Source organism: Anabrus simplex, chromosome 1 (genome assembly GCF_040414725.1).
Source record: "Anabrus simplex isolate iqAnaSimp1 chromosome 1, ASM4041472v1, whole genome shotgun sequence".
Lineage (NCBI taxonomy): Eukaryota > Metazoa > Arthropoda > Insecta > Orthoptera > Tettigoniidae > Anabrus > Anabrus simplex.
The window spans coordinates 472,410,841-472,431,811 of NC_090265.1; the positions used below are offsets into that span (position 1 = coordinate 472,410,841).

At 41.1% G+C, this 20,971-nt stretch overlaps 1 protein-coding gene across 1 annotated transcript in view; it reads left to right on the forward strand.

Annotated features, from left to right (window-relative positions):
- Ppn (Papilin) overlaps positions 1 to 20,971 on the forward strand; it is a 408,909-nt gene that overhangs the window by 112,353 nt on the left and 275,585 nt on the right. The window contains exon 3 of the mRNA XM_068227548.1: positions 16,709 to 16,908. Within this exon, the coding sequence (XP_068083649.1) occupies positions 16,709 to 16,908 (200 nt within the window). The remainder of the gene's footprint in view (positions 1 to 16,708; positions 16,909 to 20,971) is intronic.

The following is a 20,971-nucleotide window of genomic DNA, read 5'->3' on the forward strand; positions in this document are numbered from 1 at the left end:
ACGCGCAAAGATCATTATTATTATGATTTCGTATGTCAAAACAAGGATACATTATAAATACATATAAATACGTATTTCTTAAATAAGTATGTAATTTACAGGCCAGCATTCAAAACTTAATGTCCAGACTTTTCAGCCATTCCACTGCTTCTGTAGAGGCACTATGTAATTCTTGAACAGATCCATTGAATCTTCTTTTTGGGCAGTCCATAACAACGATGGTCTGAGGCACATTATCACAGTCGCAGAATGGGTCTTCAGATTTTCCCCACTTGTGAAGCCAGAATTTACACCTTCCATGGTTTGCCCTGATTCCGTTTAGAGAAGTCCATTCCCTTCTCTGTAAATTGAAACCAGGAGGAGCTCTACAAGGATGGTGGATTAAACCCAGGTGGTCAGGATTTGAGGAAGTCCATTCATCATGCCAGATCTCATCAGCATCAAAATGTGTTTCCAGGAGCTTCTCGCCTAACTTCCATGATGGGTTTCTGGACTTTAATCTCTTCGGTTTCTGAGGGTTGCAGTCCTGATGTAAGGGCAGTTGAGGATTACTGCTACATTTCTGCCATTCTCTTACAAGAGCAAGCTCTCTTCGTATGTGAGGGGGATGGATGTTGGATAAAACAGGTAACCATTTTAGTTAAAGTTTTAACATCATCTCGTATGCAACGTTCAGTTGTATCAGGCGGAACATTGCACTGAAGTGCCATTTCATTAGGCGCTGCATTTAATGGCTCTGCTGACTAATTTCTTCTCCTTCGGTCTTTATCCCAATTTAATCTGGTCGGAAGTAGAAGTGGCTTTCGTCCAGTGTTACGGCCAGATGCTCCTCCTGACGGCAACCCTATGTTTTGTATGCATTGAATAGAAATGTATAACATCCAGTCCTCAGCTAGAGGAATTATCTATACGCAGTTAAAATACCCTGACCCGGCCATGGTTCGAATCTGGGGCTCTCTGAACCGAAGGCCTGTATGATGAACAGTTAGCCCAGAAGTCGGATGTCCACTGACTACGAATATTGAATTTTCACAACCGCATTGTAATCGAAATAAACTTTCATCCTATTAGCTCGTGTTCCGTTGAAGTGATGTTAAGTACAGAACAAAAATGGCCAACCAGACATCAGATGGATCCGAACACACTACCTCCCGATTTCGCGTCGGAGCATTTTCGTCGGTAATATCTGTCTTCAGGGTATCTCACTTCAGAGCGCACTGATTCGACTTCCGTCTTTTGAGTTCCTGATCTTCTGACTGACTTGGTCGGTTATTCCCTCGGACTCAGCGAGGGATCCCAACTCTGCCACCTCAAGGGCAGTGTACTGGAGCGTGAGACTTTGGATCGGGGGATACAACTGGTAAGGAAGACCAGTACCTCACCCAGGCTGCCTCACCTGCTATGGGAATCGATCCCACCTCTACTCAGTTAGCATTCCGAGGCTGAGTTGAACCGATTCCAGCCCTCGTACCACTTTTCAAATTTCGTGGCAGAGCCGGAAATCGAACCCGGGCCTCCGTGGGTGGCAGCTAATCAATCACGCTAACCACTACACCACAGAGGTGGACATTATTATTATTATTATTATTATTATTATTATTATTATTATTATTATTATTATTATTATAAACCATTGCGTGTAGAATGTACAATGTGACAACATACAGTAAATGAAAATCGCAATACATATAAGGCAGAAGTAAAGTAAGAAGAAACCAAGAAATTGAAGTACGTATAAGCCTGTAACTAGGAAATATACGTCAATTTATTAAACATCTCACTCGTCAATCAATCAATTATATTAGTCATTGTAGTCTATTCAAATTAATATCTCTAAGACGACGGCAAAAGTCTGAGTGCCCTACCTCCAATGCATAAGGAGAAATTGAACGTTCAGTATGGATAATTTAGGATTGGTACAGTCCCCTTAAAACAGTGATTACCATCGGATGGGGCATGTGAGGTAGTTAACTCAGTAGAAGCACAGGACTTATCAAGGTAGACAATCTAAAGTGCTGAAGTCTAGTACACGACAAATCTGCTCCAGGCAGTATCTCATTGCAAACGGCTCTCTTTCAATCAATTACAATCAAGCAAGTAGATAAATTTCAGTTTAGAGATTCACCCTTCATTAAGTGAGGCGTTGTACGGACATGCCATTTCCTGTCGGGTGTAATGACATCCTGCCTACCGCAAGACTCGAACCCATGCTTCACTTATGACCTGTTATCGGTACAGTTGACTAACCTCAAATAGATACTCTGTTTGATTAACATGAAAGCGCTTGATTAAAAACAAGAATTGAAACGGCTCAATGCACCTCGTAATTACGGTGTATGTGTTGATGAAGTGCAGATTTCTTATTTGGAGTATTCAATAGCATTTGCAATCACACCCTTAGGTGGTCCTCTTTCAAGGGAATCGCTCGTTCATTGCTCTGTGCCGCTACCTGTAACGGTGGGAATAGCCTTCTAATTCGCCCAGTAACAACAATTTACGAGAGGAGGGGGACGATATAAATGTCGGGAGACACACCATCAGACGATTGACAAGGACAGACCGAGGGTGGCCATTTTCAGCGACACAGTCGAGTAGTCAGTTGTTTTTCTGTTCCCAAGATTTGATTCTAGCTGAGCTTCACGTTCGGGCAGCGTAGCTCGTGTGGTAGAGCGCTGGTCTTCTAAGCTCAAGTAGTCGGGTTCGATCCCGGCTCATCCGGTAGTACTTTAAGATGCTCAAATACGCCAGTCTCATGATAGTAGAATTATTGGTGGGCAAAATCATGGGGCACCTCGACTTCTCCGGAAACCCTAAAGGTAGTTAGTTAATGCGATGTAAAACTGTTAACATTATTATTGAGCTTGACGATATTTTCTTTGTCAAACTCTGTTCGACACCTGGTTGGATTCCCTATAGTTCTACCATCAGCTGTCATAGCCTAGGCATTACTGAAGAGACATAGGTACTAGTGCAGTAAAGGAGTGAGGTAGTTTCACGTTGCATTCCTCATCGAGCCAGAAGGTGCTATTGCATATCGGTTTGCTACACCTACTTATTGATTCATTTATTTACTTATCGCAGGGCCTCTCAAACGCCCAAAATCTTACGCATACAAATTGAGGTGCAGACTTCCTGTGCACAGTGCATCGGTTCCATTCGGCTCGACTTGGACCAACGCTTCGTCTCTGGGCTACTCGGCTAAGCTCGGCTCAACTTGGCTCGGATTTGGAGCGCTACGGAGCAAGTGAGGAATAGACAGAAAGGCGTGGGGAAAGAGAGAGACAACGCTGTTGCTTCAAATCGAGGAGTGGGGTCTGCACTCTGGTCAACCAAGCGAAGTCGTCTTTTTCACCGTGCACAGTGCATACACCGATGCATGCACTCTGAGAGGTCCTGACTTACCCTATAGCATATACACATAAATAATTACAATGGCGTCTTTAAAACACACACTTTTTGCACAAAACGTTTCTTGGTGGAGAATGCAACGATACTGCATCAATGGCATTTTTTAAATTTTCTGATTCGCACCACAACACCATTTTCCCCCTCTTATTGCTGGGGAACCATCAGTAACAATGCCAGAAAGTTGTACGTCAAATCGATTTGAAGTTTTTGGTCAAACTATTAACGATATCACTGCCCTTTGTAGTGCCTTTCATTAGAAGTAAAGCTGTCATTTCATCAGTAACATTAATTTCACTGTCGCTGTCCCTGACAAAAGTAGCTGAGTCAGCTGTATCACTAATATCATTGCTCTCATCAGTCACTGCTGAATAAAACACAAACTGTGAAACACGATCTTTACAGTAACTCCACACATGCTAACTTTTGAAAACGAATGTTTCCATGCACTTTTTATGGCAGTCTTTTAAGAAATAATGTAACTACCAGGCTATTTTTAGCAAAAGAAAACTGTTATTGTTGAATTTTACTTTACGAATAAATCGGCCACTTTATGACATCAAATATGCCTCTTAGATGGACGCAATCTAAGGACAACTGCATTTAGATAATGCCGCCTCAGATTCTACTCTTTTATTACGGAAACAGATTTGTTGCAAATTAAGCACACTGGTTTCTCTTTAACATTAGCGGAAAAGTACGAGTCCATTAATTTTGCTCTTACCAGTCAACATTCATTGGAAATTTTCTGTTTCTTACTAGTACTCGCAGCCATTAATTAACAAACGTTTACAAGGTGAAGCAGACTGAGACTAACTGGCCCATGGTGCATGCGCAGGAGATCGTACACGAGTGCGCCACAAGTGTCACTAGTATCACGGATTCAGCGCATTCTGGTAACTGTTTCTTATACTAACCTACGGAACATCGAGTGCAGATTCCAATGAAACACAAATTGTGAATCACGATCATTAAGTGTGTTTTCGATATTCTCAGCTAGTGCCTCAATTCCTCAAGTGATGGATTTGCATATTCATGATGCAATATGTACGCATATACTCTTGGTTATTCCAAGTGTTATATGCCATTTTTGGAGCCGTATTCGAAATGTGATTCTGAATGAACACATTCTTGACGCTGTTGATGAAAGTAACGACATATTTTTTTTATTATTAGTAGTATTATTATCCGCCTCTGTGGTGTAGTGGTTAGGGTGATTAGCTGCCAACCCCATAAGCCCGGGTTCGATTCCAAGCTCTGCCACGAAACTTGAAAAGTGGTACGAGGTCTGGAACGAGGTCCACTCAGCCTCTGGAGGTCAACTGAGTAGAGATGGGAGGGTGGGGGGGATTCGATTCCCACCTCATCCATCCTCGAAGTGGTTTCCCGTGCTTTTCCACTTCTCCTCCAGGTAAATGCCGGAATGGTACCTAACGTAAGGCCACGATCGCTTCCTTCCCTCTCCCTTGTCTATCCCTTCCAATCTCACCCCCCCCCCACAAGGCCCCTGTTCAGCATAGTAGATGAGGCCACCTGGGCGAGGTAGTGGTCCTTCTTTCCGGTTGTATCCACCAACCCCAAAGTCTCACGCTCCAGGACACTGCCCTTGAGGTGATAGATGTGGAATCCCTCGCTGAATCCGAGGAAAAAACCAACCCCGGAGGGTAATCGGATTAAGAAAGTATTATTACTATTATTATTATTATTATTATTATTATTATTATTATTATTATTATTATTACCATATAATCCTCATTGTATTGTACCACGAAGAGGGCCTCTCCCTGGAGTTAGGCAACACTTTATTCATCTGACACTGGTGACATCTAGTGGCGAAACGCTCTACTCTATCTGTTTAGCAGTTCTGCAACCTACCCATAGGTACCACTTTCCTGTTGTCGGCCTCCGTAGCGTAACAGTTAGCACTATTAGCTGCTGTCTTTGGAGGCTTGAGTTCAATTCCCGGTACTGGCACGAGGGCTGATATGTGTTTGACATGGTGCATGCAACTCTCCTCCACTGGGGGTGTACAGTCCCTGAAAAGAGCTGCACCACCTCGGGACGAGGACATGATTCTACTTTACTTTCCTATTTAAGGTTGCCACCTAGGAACGTGATTTGGAACCTTGTTTTTAAGGAAGAATTGTAATGGCTAGGAGTTGCTTAGAGTTGATTCTACTTTTTTCTCTGCACCAATCGAAGGCCAGTCTGGTATTATAAAAGATATTTCGGAGATGCCTGCCTAAGTTCGTCTTTACTTGTGAATCATCAGCTGAGGTTCGCGCCTCGCTTAAGGCAGCTGGCGCGCTGTGGATACCAAAGAGGTAGGCCGCTTTTTTCGTAAACATGTGATTGTAGATACTTCGAGTGGCCTAGGGAGATAACAGCGTATCTTTGGAGTGTAAAGTTTATGGTCGTGCCGTTACCTGATCCTGAAAACTAATTTCTGTGTTATGCAGTTTTTCTAGTTCCTTCGAGCATAGAAGTATCCGTCTTAAAGGGTGTAATATTTTAAAAGGAAGCACGAGTGTGAACACTCATTTCTATTCAGTCTTGTTTTTTGTTGCTATGATTTCTAAATTTAACATTTTCTTATCTATTTCGGCTGCAAGTTTTTATTTTCCCAGTCAAAAATTAACATGGGGTTATACCCTGTTTCACTGAGCCCCACGCCCCATTAGGTTTAATTGTAATATAATGTTTGGTAGTTTTATTCAACCCCTTTATATTTTGTGCCGTCCGGTTTTCTAAATTTCATTTCTGACCTGTTTAAATAGGGATCCTCTGCCTTTCATATGTTGCATTGGCGTTACCTTCTCTTGTAAATAAAAGGACATAGAATGTTCGACGGTGTTCGTACTGGTACCTGACGGCGTGTAGGCCTTGGAAAATGGGAACTCAAGATATCCCTTGTTATTAATGAGGCTCTGAGAGCACTCGACCTGTCATAAAGTTATATATCCTATTGCCAATTGTTATTCAGAGTGATCGATCACCCACTACTGTTATTTTTGTTAAAGATAAAAGAAAAGAGAGAAAGAGAAAAAATTAAAGTTTTTATATTTTATTTATTCGTCCAGCCCTACGGCCCGGCCACCTCTTCCCCCCAACCCCACCCCCACTTACCGTAGGCCAGTATGGCCTCGCCCATTACTTTGCAGACATTCTATGCTGTGCCACGTAGGCTGTTTGCGTATCAAGTTCGACGTTCTCTTTTACTCTACCAGATGGCAAAGAAACTGGAGCTCTGTTGTGAGAAATGTCGTTGAATTCTAGTTATTTTGTCAAGTAAACTCTATATATGTCACCAGCGATCTTTTATTTGTCGACAAGGTGCGTAATGAAGTATCGAATGGACTTCTCCTCGCCATTCAGTTTATGCAAGTGAGATTGGGATACTTCTGAACACTTAGGCTAACGCTGAATGACATGTACATGAAAGCAAAGCAAAGTCATCTCCGTTCAAGCCATGAACACCCTTGGAGGGGTGGAAGATACAGGCTTCCACTATCCGTAACCTCGGCACTTGGTGGGGTAGAGTGGTTAGCGCTACGCCCTGCCGTCTTTGCCCCCAGAAATTAACCTGGTACTCATTTTTGTTGTAGGCTGAGTGAACCTCAGGGCCATTTTCACCTCGGGAAGTAGAAATCTCGTTTCTTAAATTTTACGACTTCCTGACGGCGATTCGAACCGACGTTCTTCCGGGCGAACCGAGCACACCTTTACCGCCTCGGACAGGCAGCCCCTACATGTACATGCGGCCATCCAAAATGAGAAAACAAATGAAACAACAAAATAATGCAGCCTGATATTACCGGACTTGAGCAAATATATATGGAATATGGCACGAAAATTATCGTCTCAATACGAATGAATACTGAATAGAAGATAGCGATATTTCTGTTGTTGTTCAGAGAGTTGGGAGGTAGTGATCTATACCCATGGCCCCATCTGCTATAAGGGCGTCATAGGCGAGTGACATCGTCAATTAGTTTCTCACTCTACCGAGCTCGATAGCTGCAGTCGCTTAAGTGCGGCCAGAATCCAGTATTCGGGAGATAATAGGTTCGAACCCCACTGTCGGCAGCCCTGAAAATGGTTTTCCGTGGTTTCCCATTTTCACACCAGGCAAATGCTGGGGCTGTACCTTAATTAAGGCCACGGCCGCTACCTTCCCACTCCTAGTCCTTCCCTTTCCCATCGTCGCCATAAGACCTGTCTGCGTCGGTGCGACGTAAAGCAACTAGCAAAAAAAAAAAAAGTTTCTCACTAAGATGGCCGCGATTCGTATCCCAGCCAAAGCAATAAAAATAAAAATCATCTCCGTGTAGACCATTAAATGGAGGGTGAACTTTTCGGCTATCTGCAACCTGTGCACTGGTTATCTCGATGCCTGGCAGCCTCTACCCCCAGGAATTAACCTGGATTTCCCGGAGCGTAAATCTCGTAGGTAGATCTCTTAGCTTATGATCGTGTGATACACAGTCTCGTAAAACTGTAAGCCAGCATTCTTTGGTCACAATTATCGGAATAAATGAGAATTCTGAGCATTATTAACTATAAAGTGGACTTCCAACTGAACGATGATCCTTTGTGAATTTTATGTCTCCGACACTTGCAATGTCGATTAGCTGTTATTTTGTTTAAACCGTTATTTTGTTGTAGATGAAGATAAGGATAAACAGGATAGGCAGCTATTTTTTGTTAAAATGGCCGCCGTTACAAGGATAAAAACGTATCATATGGTGATATAGGCAATCTAAAGCTAAAAGTTATTATATGGCTCCAAAACGTGTTGACAATGGCGAGCAGTAAGTCAGTCTTTAATTAAATCTTGATATATAGGGGAAGGTTGCCTATATTGGACCACTTTTTTTTATATCGTTGCACTAAGTCTTAATTGTGTGTTTAGTTATTTCGAAGTATGTAAATGGTCCGAATTAGGAAACTGGTTGCTTAATTTGGACCTTCAGTTGCCGGGCTGAGTGGCTCAGACGGTTAAGGCGCTGGCCTTCTGACCCCAACTTGGCAGGTTCAATCCTGGCTCAGTCCGGTGGTATTTGAAGGTGCTCAAATACGTCAGCCTCGTGTCGGTAGATTTACTGGCACATAAAAGAACTCCTGCTGGACTAAATTCGGCACCTCGGCGTCTCCGAAAACCGTAAAAGAGTAGTTAGTGGGACGTAAAACAAATAACATTATTATTATTATTATTATTATTATTATTATTATTATTATTATTATTATTTTATTATTATGGACCTTCAGTTGTTTAAGTTGGACCACATGGTAAAACTGTAAGTAAACAAAGAAAGAATAAAGAAACATACACACTGAAATGTACTAATCCTGTCTATGGACTGAGATTAAGAACGGCAAGTTAGCATTAATTCTATTTGCAGTCTGAACAGAAATATTTCTTTGTGCTGGGCTTCACATTGGCACACAGTTTGTGGAGCCATAATCTACAGTACATAGATTAAATCATATCATCTTCCTCTGTCTTCTTAGGCCTGCCAACACTGTCATTTTCCTTTGGTTCATTGGGAAATAAAGCTGTCTTAGCAAGGTTTTTTTTTTTTTTTTTAAATTTTTAACTGACCCTTCGACTCTTCTAATAGTTGCGTATAAGCGCTGCTCGTGAGTACAGTGGCATTGTGTTGTTTTCCTCCACCTCGAAAAGCAGGCTTCTTGATTGCACTTTTTTACAATCCTCATGAATTGCTTTGTAGATATCGTACACTCATCACTTGAAATGCCTTCTGAGGAAGAGTCCTCCCTACTAGACCTATTGTTTGTAGAAGTGATCTGCTGTATCAAATTCTCGTCAGCTTTCAATCAATCTGCTGGTGAAAAATGATGATCATAAAGCACACTCCAATTCACAAGCCAAATTCTTGCTGCGCGGAAGACACTGTCCGCCGTCCCAACTGTTGCTTCTCGGCCATAGGCTATGTTCAACTATCCAGATATCTGAAACTGTGTTATAGTTTTTTCTACGTTTTCACGTAACCACTTGTCCTGGTCTTGAATGAAATACGTTTGAAGAGATGCAAAAAACGAAACATTAAGTGGTTAAAGTCTGTGGGTGGTATGCCCAGGTAGCTGCAACATGGTAATACCATTATCACGAGCGTACTCAACAGCCTCTGGATTTCCGTCGTGTTGTGTGACCGTCAAGTAGCAGGAGCACATGTGAGTCCTTACTACAGTTCACATGGTTTATGAAGTGTTTGAGCTACGACACAAACAACTCAGAATTTATGTAACCAGTGACGGAAATGTCACCCACGCTGCCTGGTGGTACACCATTTTCAAGTTCTTGCTGCTTCCTCTTATGCTTGAATACGATCATTGGTATCCAACCGCATTGACAGCACAAACAACTGTAGTGTTTGCTTCTCGCTCCCCGCTTGTGATGGATCCCACTTGGTGCTTGCCATTCTGTGCGATGATATTTTGTGTCTTTTTTGCACTGTTCGTCGACGTTGAATACATTGTTAGCTGTAAATCCTTTCTAGTTGACAATTTTCACAAGAAAGTCGAAGAAATTATTAACATTCTTCCTGTTAAACCCCTTAGCTTGGGCCATTGATGTTCCTTCTGGCTGACGGAGGGAAAGGTGTGGATTTCGTCCCGTAATTGAATAAAACCACTTTTTCCCCGCCATTTTCTTCTCTCTTTCGAGATCATGAGGTAATTCATATTTCTCTGCTAATTCGAATACAAGTTTACGAACATATTTGATAGTAAACCCGAAAAATCTCTTCAAATAAGACGAGCTGGTCAGCGATAACGTTTCTCATTTCAGCTGAAAAAATTGATCGTATTCCAAATGCCTTAACTTCATTTGAGAATTAGTTTTTACTGTCAGCATGTCTCTTTAAAGTAGCTTTCGGGGCTTCACATACACGGGCACATTCGGTAAGTCCAAAGCTACCGTTTCTGTTTGCTGCCAAGGCGACCCTCAAGTAATCTTCTGTCCATTTCCTGTACATTCCTTTCTTTTCCATCTTGGAAACCTGAACAAATAACCACTAACTATTACTTATTGTAAAAATGCAATAAAATTTGAATTTTTATAATGGTCTCCTAAAATGGACCGGTTCAAATTAGGAACCACGCAATGCTCCAACTTTTACAGCTGGACGCCATGTAAGAAAATATGATGCTACACGAACATACAAACTTAAACATTAGTTTTATGATGCCCAATTATTAATTAATGAAAGGCACTTCAAATAGAATGTAGATAATTGTTATACTCGTTCTGCACACAGCGGCTTATGATTTGTAGCACAACACTCTTAGCTCAAACGAAGGGAACACAATAACTGTAACTATTCCTGCTTCACAGGCTACAGCCGACTGGCCGCTGGGTCACGCGTCTTTGAGAATATTTTTCACCAGTAGAGCCAACTTGAAAGCTTAAGTTACTTGTCTTTTTTTTTTTTTTTTTTTTTTTTGCTATTTGCTTTACGTCGCACCGACACAGATAGGTCTTATGGCGACGATGGGACAGGCCAGGCCTAGGAATGGGAAGGAAACGGCCGTGGCCTTAATTAATGTACAGCCCCAGCACTTGCCTGGTGTAAAAATTGGATACCACGGAAAACCATCTTCTGGGCTGCCGACAGCGGGGTTCGAACCCACTATCTCTCGGATGCGAGTTCATAGCTGCGCGCTCCTAACTGCACGGCCAACTCGCCCGGTAGTTTAAGTTATTAAAACACAATGAAATATGAAGGGACGGTCCAAGGCAACGGTCCAACTTCACGAACTCTCCCCTAGCACCAAATGTGGTGACCTTGGAGTAAAATGGTAGTAAATGGCCTCGAGGTAGACTGGCAATACGGTCAATCGTGAGATGAATTTTGATGACTTCTAGAGGTACGAACGATAGTCGGGAATACGGTCAACGTCAAGATTTTTGGATTATCGAACACAAGATACAAATTTGTAAAAGTGATGGTACATACCTGAAAGAGAAGATAGTTTATTAATATTTAATTGAACTTTTCGTTCCATCAGTGACAAGTTTACACAATGCGAACAATATTGTACATAATTATTTACGAGAGAATCAGGGGGTGCTGTTATAGAACGAAACATGTCATTCTTAATCAACTATTGCTTTTCAGGTATGTACTAGTGTTTTTATAAATGGTTTCCATCACACCAAATTAGCCGAGGTTGTGAAGGTGTGCTCGGTTTACCCAGAAGGACGTGGGTTCGATTCCCCAGCAGGAAGTCAAAAGAACGACATTTCCACTTCGGGAAAGCCACAAAACCCTGAGTTTCACTCGACTTACACTTAAGAAGAGTACCAGGCTAATTTCTTTGGGCGAAGGTGGTCTGGCATAAGGCTCACTTAGTGCCGAGGTTACGGATAGTGAAAGCATTTACCTTCCACTCCTCCATGGGCCTTCATAACCTGTACGGAGATAGCTGCAACTACAGTAGTTCGTGGATCAGTATATTGCTCCAAGAGGGAAACTGCAGTGGGGTGACCGACATGTACCCTTCTGTCCACAAATTGCCGAGTTCGATCGCGGCTCAGTCTGTGGTAATTGAAGGTACGCCAGTCTCGTGTCGGTAGATACACCACCGGTACGTAAAGGAACTCCTGCGGGACCACATTCCAGCCCCTCGGCGTTTCCAAAAACCGTAAAAGTAGTTAGGGTGACACAAAACAAATATTTCCAACCTATACTGGCTCATATTGGAAAGTTCTACTGTTAAGTCGTAACTCTTAAGAATATTGAACATTCCAAAGAATGCTTTTGAACGGAAGCGTCATTCTCAGTTATTTGAGCGTTGGCCTTTATTTGACCTAAAACACCATCAAATTAAAATTTTTATGAACCGAGGCATCTTCAAGCCCTTTAACGTTGAAGTGTAAGCAGTAATGTAACCGTGCGTTACGTCATGACATCATGAACGTGTAAAATACTGCGAGAACTCCCGCGGAGAAGCCTCATCAGGAGACATATGCAGAGAAATTTAATGCCGTTGTATTCCAATGAAGGAGGTAATTTCCATGTTAAGTGTTTCATGTTTAGCTCATGTACAAATAGACGTGGCGATGACAGGCAGTAGAATGGAGAAAGTGGCCGCTTGGGGCACGACCATGACCCCTAAAATGTGTCCCTCTAGCTCCCTTCCTAGACCTCTTTTCCTTCCGTAGGCTAGAGGCCACTGTTCGTCTACTCTAGGTCTACTCATGCTTGTATTCAGACCCGCCCTTTGGACCATTTCTTTGTCAGGGACCGACATGTATGCTCCATAAACATTGAACACCGAGAGAGTTGGCCGGGCACTTAGGAACGCGCAGCTGTGAGCTTGCATTCGGGAAATAGTGGGTTCGGACTCCACTGTCGGCAGCCCTGAAGACGGTTTTCCGTGGTTTCCCATTTTCACACCAGGGTATATTCTGGGACTGTACCTTAATTAAGGCCACGGCCGCTTCGTTCCCATGCTTAGCCCTTTCCAGCCCCATCGTCGTAAGTAGAGCTCGGATTTTTATGCAGTAATAGCTCAAAAAGCAAACTAATTCGGTTATTAGGATGTGTAGTCTAGGTCACTCTTCCGTAATGTAGCGACAGTTACATAACTTCTAGGGGTTCTGACGGGTCGAACCCCTAATGTTTATGCAAAACTCGTAGCATAACCGTTCGGCAGATTAGACTATACTTGTTACTCGCTTCAGTAAGTTTACATTCTAACCTATTACTGCATAAACATCCGGGCTCTAGTTATAAGACATGTCTGTGTCGGTGCAACGTAAAGCCAATTGTTAAAAAAAAAAATCTTAAAGTATCCGACATACTCGTAGAAACGGGAAATCATTGGTAAAGTCAAGATTCTATTATATATAATCTACAGATTATAAGAAATAATATAATATCCTGGAATTAGAGATTGCCTATGTATATTTTTAAATGCAGAAGTAAGAAACGTTGGAAGATCTGTGTTCTTCCTACAAGTAATACTCTACGACTAAACAATTCAACAATCATTTCATATAGCGGTTTGAATGAGCTGTGTATAATAATAAAAATAATAAACTGGCACTGACAACGTAGGAATTGCTTCAAAATGTATGCAGCAAAACAATCCCCAAGTGGGGGATTACGGGAGTTAATGAGCTCAGTTGTAGACTCCATTTTCATTTCTGGGAACTGACTTCGTGTTAACAAGAACCGAGTGAGTGAGTGAGTGAGTGAGTGAGTGAGTAATAACAAATCGATGATGTACTCAACGAGGGACTTGTTAGCTTGTCTGCAGCTTATCTTCAGGTGGTTCTTCATGACCGAAACGCCATGTCTCAACAGAACACGGCACCACGATATCGGGCTCGTATCAAGAAATAGTTATTAGAGGAACACGACAATGAATTGTCCACACGGTTTGACTTCAAATTTTGTCAGACTGTAATTCCATTGGACATGTTTGGGATATTATTGTTGGAACGGGCAATGAGATCCGCTTCCACTCCACCGCATATTATCCATCAACTTCCGAAGTTCCACGGGTAAGGGTCAAGTTGCCCATATGGGATACTTGTTATACGGGGTGTTTGAAAAAAGAGTCGCTAGTTTTAATGTGTCCTAGAATCTGTACAAAGTGACATACACTATTCTAGTTTGTGGTGTGTGATTCATCAACTCGCCAAGTTTGGCTCCCCTGCAGTTGGCAGGTCTGCTTGACCTTAAGACGGCACCAATGCTGTTTGTTTCCTCTGTTCCCTCAGTTCAGTCCAGGCGTGCGTGCAGTGCAGAATAGAGGAAACAAACAGCTCTGGCGCCACCTCAAGGTCAAGCAGACCTGCCAACTGCAGGGGAGCCAAACTTCTAGAGTTGATGAATCACACACCACAAACTAAAGTAGTGTATGTCACTTTCTACAGAATCCAGGACACATTAAAAATAGGGAGTTCTTTTTCAAACACCCTGGAAGTGGTCTAATTGGTGTTAGAGAGCAGTTCCTCATCCAGTGATTCTTAATTCTAAACAGATATCAAGTCCTCTCTCAACCATCCACTAGCATCTATCAAGGTCAGACGACCAAGCGAGTGGCTGCGTGGTTTGAGTCACGTAGCTGTCAGCCTACATTCAGGAGTCTCGGCAGCCGTGAATATGGTATTCCGTGCTTTCCCATTTTCACACCAAATATATGCTGGGCCTATACCTTAATCAAGGCCACACCGAGCTCGATAGCTGAAGTCTCTTAAGTGCGGCCAGTATCCAGTATTCGGGAGATAGTGCGTTCGAACCCCACTCTCGGCAGCCCTGAAAATGGTCTTCCGTGGTTTCCCATTTTCATAACAGCCAAATGTTGGGGCTGTACCTTAATTAAGGCCACGGCCGCTTCCTTCCCACTCCTAGCCCCTTCCTGTCCCATCGTCGCCATAAGACCTATCCGTGTCGGTGCGACGAGAAGCAAATTTAAAAAAAGCATAATTTAACGTTACTGCACGTAAGTATTGCTTTGTAGAAGCGCTAAGGACGTGTCGGGTTCGATCGGAAGAATTGGAGAAACTATGTGGGGCTCGGAATAGTGAGGTGGTGATGATCTGTAGAAATATATCTCACTTCTCTTTTAATGAGGATATTGACAACTAAAACAGAATATCACACTCTACAAACCCATTTTACAAACACGTACATTGTATGCGTGTATAAAAATACAGGGAGAGGCAGCAAAGTGTTATCGCGCTTTGCGGTGGACGTCGGGGGAACAGATTACCCGCAGTACACTGCTACTCACCAGTAAGCTGTAGCAGGGCGAACGGGCGTTCAGTTTCATTTCAGTAGACCTAAATTATTAGTCTAGAGTTAGTGATGAATGAAGTTGAAAACTAATGTAGATATAACCTTTCATCAAAGCAGATGTTAAAAATTATGTACATCGTTCTCGATATAAATAAAACGGTGCATTGGCGTAAACAATTCCGTAACACTCGTTGCCTCTGAAATTTCACGTATCAGTCGTCTGATTTCATTCTCCAGGCCTCCAAAAGTACGTGAATTGTTCTTGTTTAAAGTTTCCCGTAAATAAAACTCAGACAGGTAAATCGTCGGAACGAAGGGGAGCCAAAGTCGGTGACTACGCCCTCCGAACACCTTTTTATAATTAATGAATTGACTGATGAGCTGTATGGGTAGTGCCATTATCCTGCTGGAAGTTGGTATACTGCTTTTCTTTTTCACTCAACATTCCAGAAAATTGATGCAGTATATTTTGCACATAACGTTGAGAGTGAAATTAATCGCAGGGAAAACGCCCAAGTATTCTGCGTGCAGTAATACCGCGTGAAATTAATCGCAGAATAAAAAGGGCCAATTATTCTGCGTGCATTAATACCGCGTGAAATTAATCGCAGAATATAAAGGGCCAATTATTCTTTGTGCCACCGCGTGAAATAAATCGCAGAATAAAACGTGATTTTCAGTGTTTCAGTACTTTGAAATATCAAAATTCACATAACCACTTAAGTGAAAATAAGCTTAATCCCTCGTAATTAAAATAGAAGGATAAACAATACGGACAGAAGTATCTGTTGTCCAATACTATACGCCACCATAGCTAACACGAATAACACTAAAATACAACTGTAGGAATGCAACATTAATAACGTGCGCTCAACAAGAACTCCTCTCGTAAACTAAACATTCATTCCATACCCTTACTGCTAACCATGCTCACTGCGCTGCCTGACCGTGCACTCTATCCTCATCACTCGGGAACAAAACAAGCAGTTCCCCAGTCCACCTGCGCGGTAGCAAAGTGTCAATAACTTTTCTCTGCCTCTCCTTGTATTAGCGTAATACTTCTATGTCGTGTATAGGTCTAATGTAAGCTAAAATACCAAGCAGTGCGGAACCTTGATCATTTACAGTATATATCACCGTGCATCCTATTAATTAACGCTATTCATTATTGGCATAAAACAAGGAAACCACCGAATTTCAGTTCGGAATCACTCGTTGTCATTTTGTGAGCAGCCTATGTAGACAAGTTTCCTTGCAATCGCAGCATCCGATTCATCACGTTCCATTTCAAACTGCTGCAAGAAATTACTATTTTGGTGCTTACAAATTATTTTACAACAGAATGGTTATTGCCACTTTTATGATGTCTTAATTGATCATCTCATATATATATTGCAATTGGTCTGCTGAAGACCGAACAGATCCCTTGTCGGTGAAAAAGAGAACTAATTTTGAATCCTTCTTTCCCCGTCAGAATTATACTGTGATTGGGAACCAGGCATTAATCTAGGTTTGTCTGTTTGTTTCAGAACCCCATAAGACACCGTCATCATCACCGACACAAAAGACAGCATCATGGCAACGCCACGTACCTCACAGGAAGTTATGTTATACCAGATGGTGGGGGACCTGAATCGGGTATCTGGGGCCCGTGGTCTGAGCCCAGCGACTGTTCGAGGACTTGCGGGGGTGGAGTCGCCTCACAGACCCGTGATTGCCTGGACAGGAGGTACATTTTTTAATATTATTTACTTATGTCTGTGGCATTCAGATGAAAGTGTGTAAGTCGTATTTTAGTTATTTTTAGGTCAATATGACAAGGAGTAAAACTTCGTCTCTTCTAGTATTATTTGTTTAGAAAATATAAGCAGGTCAAAAGTGCGCAAATAGTATTGATGCATCATTTCATTGAGTATAAAGAACATGTTCATTTATGTTGCCTCCCACGGTCAGCATTCATTTTGTGTGTGTTGGCGAGTAACTTTATATATGTACTGTTACTCTGTGCCCTATAACTTAAAATTTAGAAGATCTTGTTATGAGTAAATTATCAAGTGTAATATAACGAGTTTGTATTATATTGTCGATAATTTCTTGAGCGTGCAACGCGAGGGAAATTGACACAACAAAATTAAAATAAGAGTTGTATTTGATTAGTCTATAATATTGAATGAAATGTTTAATAAACAATATTAATAAAATAAAAATAACATATATATCATGTTCTGACCGACTGACTGGCTGGCTGACTCATCATCGCCGAGCCAAAACTACTGGACATAAAGAAATTACATTTTAGGATTCATTTATATTGGCGTGTAGGGGCTCGCTAAGGGAGGAATTTTTGTTATTGCGTCGCTAAGTGGGTGAATTGTTAACATGAAAATATCTATATCTCGAAAACTTAAAATTTTACAGACATAAAAATTGGTATTTGGAATCTCCTTTAAAAATAAAGGAACACCTTTTTTTTGTTTTCGAAAAATCCTATTAAGAGGGGTAAAAAAGGTGAAAAAGGCGTTGAATACCTTTTATAAGGATACTTATATCTCAAAGACTAAAGATGTTACAGACATGAAAATTGGTATTTGGAGTCTCCTTTAAAAATAAAGAAACGCGTATTTCTTGTTTTGGGAAAATGCAATTAATGGAGGTGAACAGACGTGACTAAAGGGGGTGAATATAAAAAAAATACTATATGGACAGTATATCTCAGGAATGTAACATGTTACAGATGTGAACATTTGTATTTTAATCCCTTTTAAAAATAAAGAAACCTGTATTTTTTCCAGGGAAAACACACAAGGGGGGTAAAAAGGACTGAAAAGGGGGTTGAATTATTTTTATTACGATAGTGATCTCAAAAACTAAAGATATTACAGACATTAAAATTGGTATTTGGAGTCGCCTTTAAAAATAAGGAAATACTTCTTTGATTTCGGAAAATCCACTACAGGGAGGGGGGGTGAAAGAGTTGAAAAATTAGTTTATTTTTTGTATTAATTTATATCTTAAAAACTAAAGATATTACAGGCGTGAAAACTGGTATTCTTTCGTTATTGTTTAGTTTTCTTTCGTTTTTGAAAGAATTGAAAAAATAGTTGAATTATTCTTTGTATGAGGATACTTATATCTCAAAAACTGAAAATGTTACAGACGTTAAAACTTGTATTTTGAATCTGATTGAAAATTAAAAAACGCGTATTTTTGTTTCTGGAAAATCCACTTAAGGGGATGACAAGAATTGAAAAAGTGGGTGAATTTTTAAAATGAGTACCGGTATATCTGTAGCATATGTCAAAAACTTAACATGTTACAGACAAAAAAGTATTGGGAAAGTCCTTTAAAAATCCATGAACATGAATTTTTCTGTTTTCGGGAGAAACATTTAACGCGGGTGAAAAGAAGTGAAAAAAGGGTTGAATTATTTTTTATGAGTATACTTATCTCAAAACTGAAGATCTTACATATGTGAAAATTGGTATTTGGAATCCCCTTTAAAAGTAAAAAAAAAATTTTGTTTTCGAAAAATTCACTTAGGTGGGGAAAGATCTGATAAAGGGTTGAATTCTTTTTATGGGTATTCTTATATATCAGAAATCGAAGATGTTACAGACGTGGAAATATGTACTTGGAATCTCCTTTAAAAATAAACATTTTTTGTTTTTTTTATTTCCGACTTGAGAGAAGACAGTTCTATGCCGCATGGTCTTCTTAGCCCGAAGAGGCAATACCACAAACGTGGTTTACAAAGAGTTTCGGGGTGAATGAAATTCAATTTTTCGGTGAGTTTTTATACTTTAGGGATTTTCATATAATGTCTTAATTCAGTTCCAAGAAACGATTACTTTTATCAAATTACGAAATCCACGCGAGTGAAGCCGCGGGTAACTACTAGTATAATATCATTGAATTGAATTTATTGCATACCATTGTGATAACATCGCTTATGTAGATCTCTTTGTAATTGCCACCATATTTGATTTATTCATTGCCTAGTAAATACTGCGCTTTAGGTTAGAATTGCAAATTCAATTTCCAAGCAGTTGCCTGTCAGATGCGATAATCTGATTTCGATAATATTTCAGTGTTTGTTGGTCATACATGGTTGAAACTGACACGAAGAGTAAATTGCATTGGCAATATTCAATGCGTGGCGAATGAGGTAAATAATCAAGTTAATTTGTGGATGCATTCTCAAACAAAAATATGTCTAATATTTTAATTGTTCATTTCCGAACAGGTTAGCCCAGTGCTTTGCGGCACGTGCCGTTATGATTGCCAGCTCTGTATTCCGAGGACAGGTGCGTTCGATTTCCTCGTCCGACATCCTCGAAATGATTTTCCGTAGTTTCCCATTTCATCTCCATCCAACTGCCGGGATAGTACATTTCTCAAGACCTCGGCCGCCTTCTTCTTATTCCTAGCCCTACAATTACACCTACACCCACAGACAACACACTCACCTTCTGATGTTCCTATGACTATTTACACGTAACATTTTTTTTCCACTTTCAGCAGTTTTGTACAGGACAGTAGCTAATATATCTTGACTTCTAATTGTCGGCATATTTCTTGAATTCCTCAAGTAGTTAATACTCTGAATGTCATTAATATAAATTCCCTTAGAAGTTTGCGAGTTGTCATAACACTAAAGTATCTTCTTCCTGACAATTTTCGCAATTTATTGTGGTCGGAACTTGATATAGATTTGGTCACGGTTACTAGACTAGATAACTGTGGATTTGGTCAAGTTCTTGGCCGGTTCCCCTCCTGATGGTAACCCTATGCGGAGGGGTGTATTCACTACTGCATATTTCTGTGGTGGTTGGTAGTGTGGTGTGTTGCGCACATCGAAGACAAGTGTATTATGATGAGCACAAACACCCACTCCCTGAGAGAGAGGAATTAATCGTGTGGAGTTAAAATCCTCGGCCCGATCGGGGATCTAACCCGGGTTCCACTGGATAGAAGGCCAGTACGCTAACCACTCGCCCAAGGAGCCGCGAAATAGCTCAATGGTACAACGACAATGGTTATGATTTCTGCTTTCTGTACTGAATGTTGCTATTATTATTATTATTATTATTATTATTATTATTATTATTATTATTATTATTATTATTATAAGAAGAAGAAGAAGATGTAATTAAATTCTGAAGATTTAGCACATTTCAGTCTGGAGCTATGCCTGACTATGCTTCTCAAAATCCAGACACTATTCACATCAAGCCTGAACTGATCTTTCTTTTTTCACGTTGCACCGACTCAGAGAAGTCCTGCTGCTACGATGGGATAGGGCAGGGCTAGGACTGTGAAGGAAGTGACCGTGGTGTTAACTTGTGAAAATGGGAAACCACGCAAAACCATCTTCATAACTGCCGACCTTGGGCTTCGAACCCACTACCTCTCGAATGCAAGCTAGCACCTAAACGCGGCGAATCGCGTAGCCAACTCGCTCGGTAACGTGGATTGATATTAAAACAATTAATAATATCATTTTACGTAACTTTAAAGCTCTTGATCATAAGACTGGAATTCAACGTTGGTTTCTTCAGGAAAGCGGTTCCTGTTTAATAGAAAAATGTGTACGTCATCAATCAGTGACGTAAATGAGTTATAATTGATATTTTTTGCTAATGGATTTACGTCGCACCGACACAGATAGGTCTTATGGCGACAACAGGATAGGGAAGGCCTAGGAGTTGGAAGGAAGCGGCCGTGGCCTTAACTAAGGTACAGTCCCAGCATTTGCCTGGTGTGAAAGTGGGAAACCACGGGAAACCATCTGC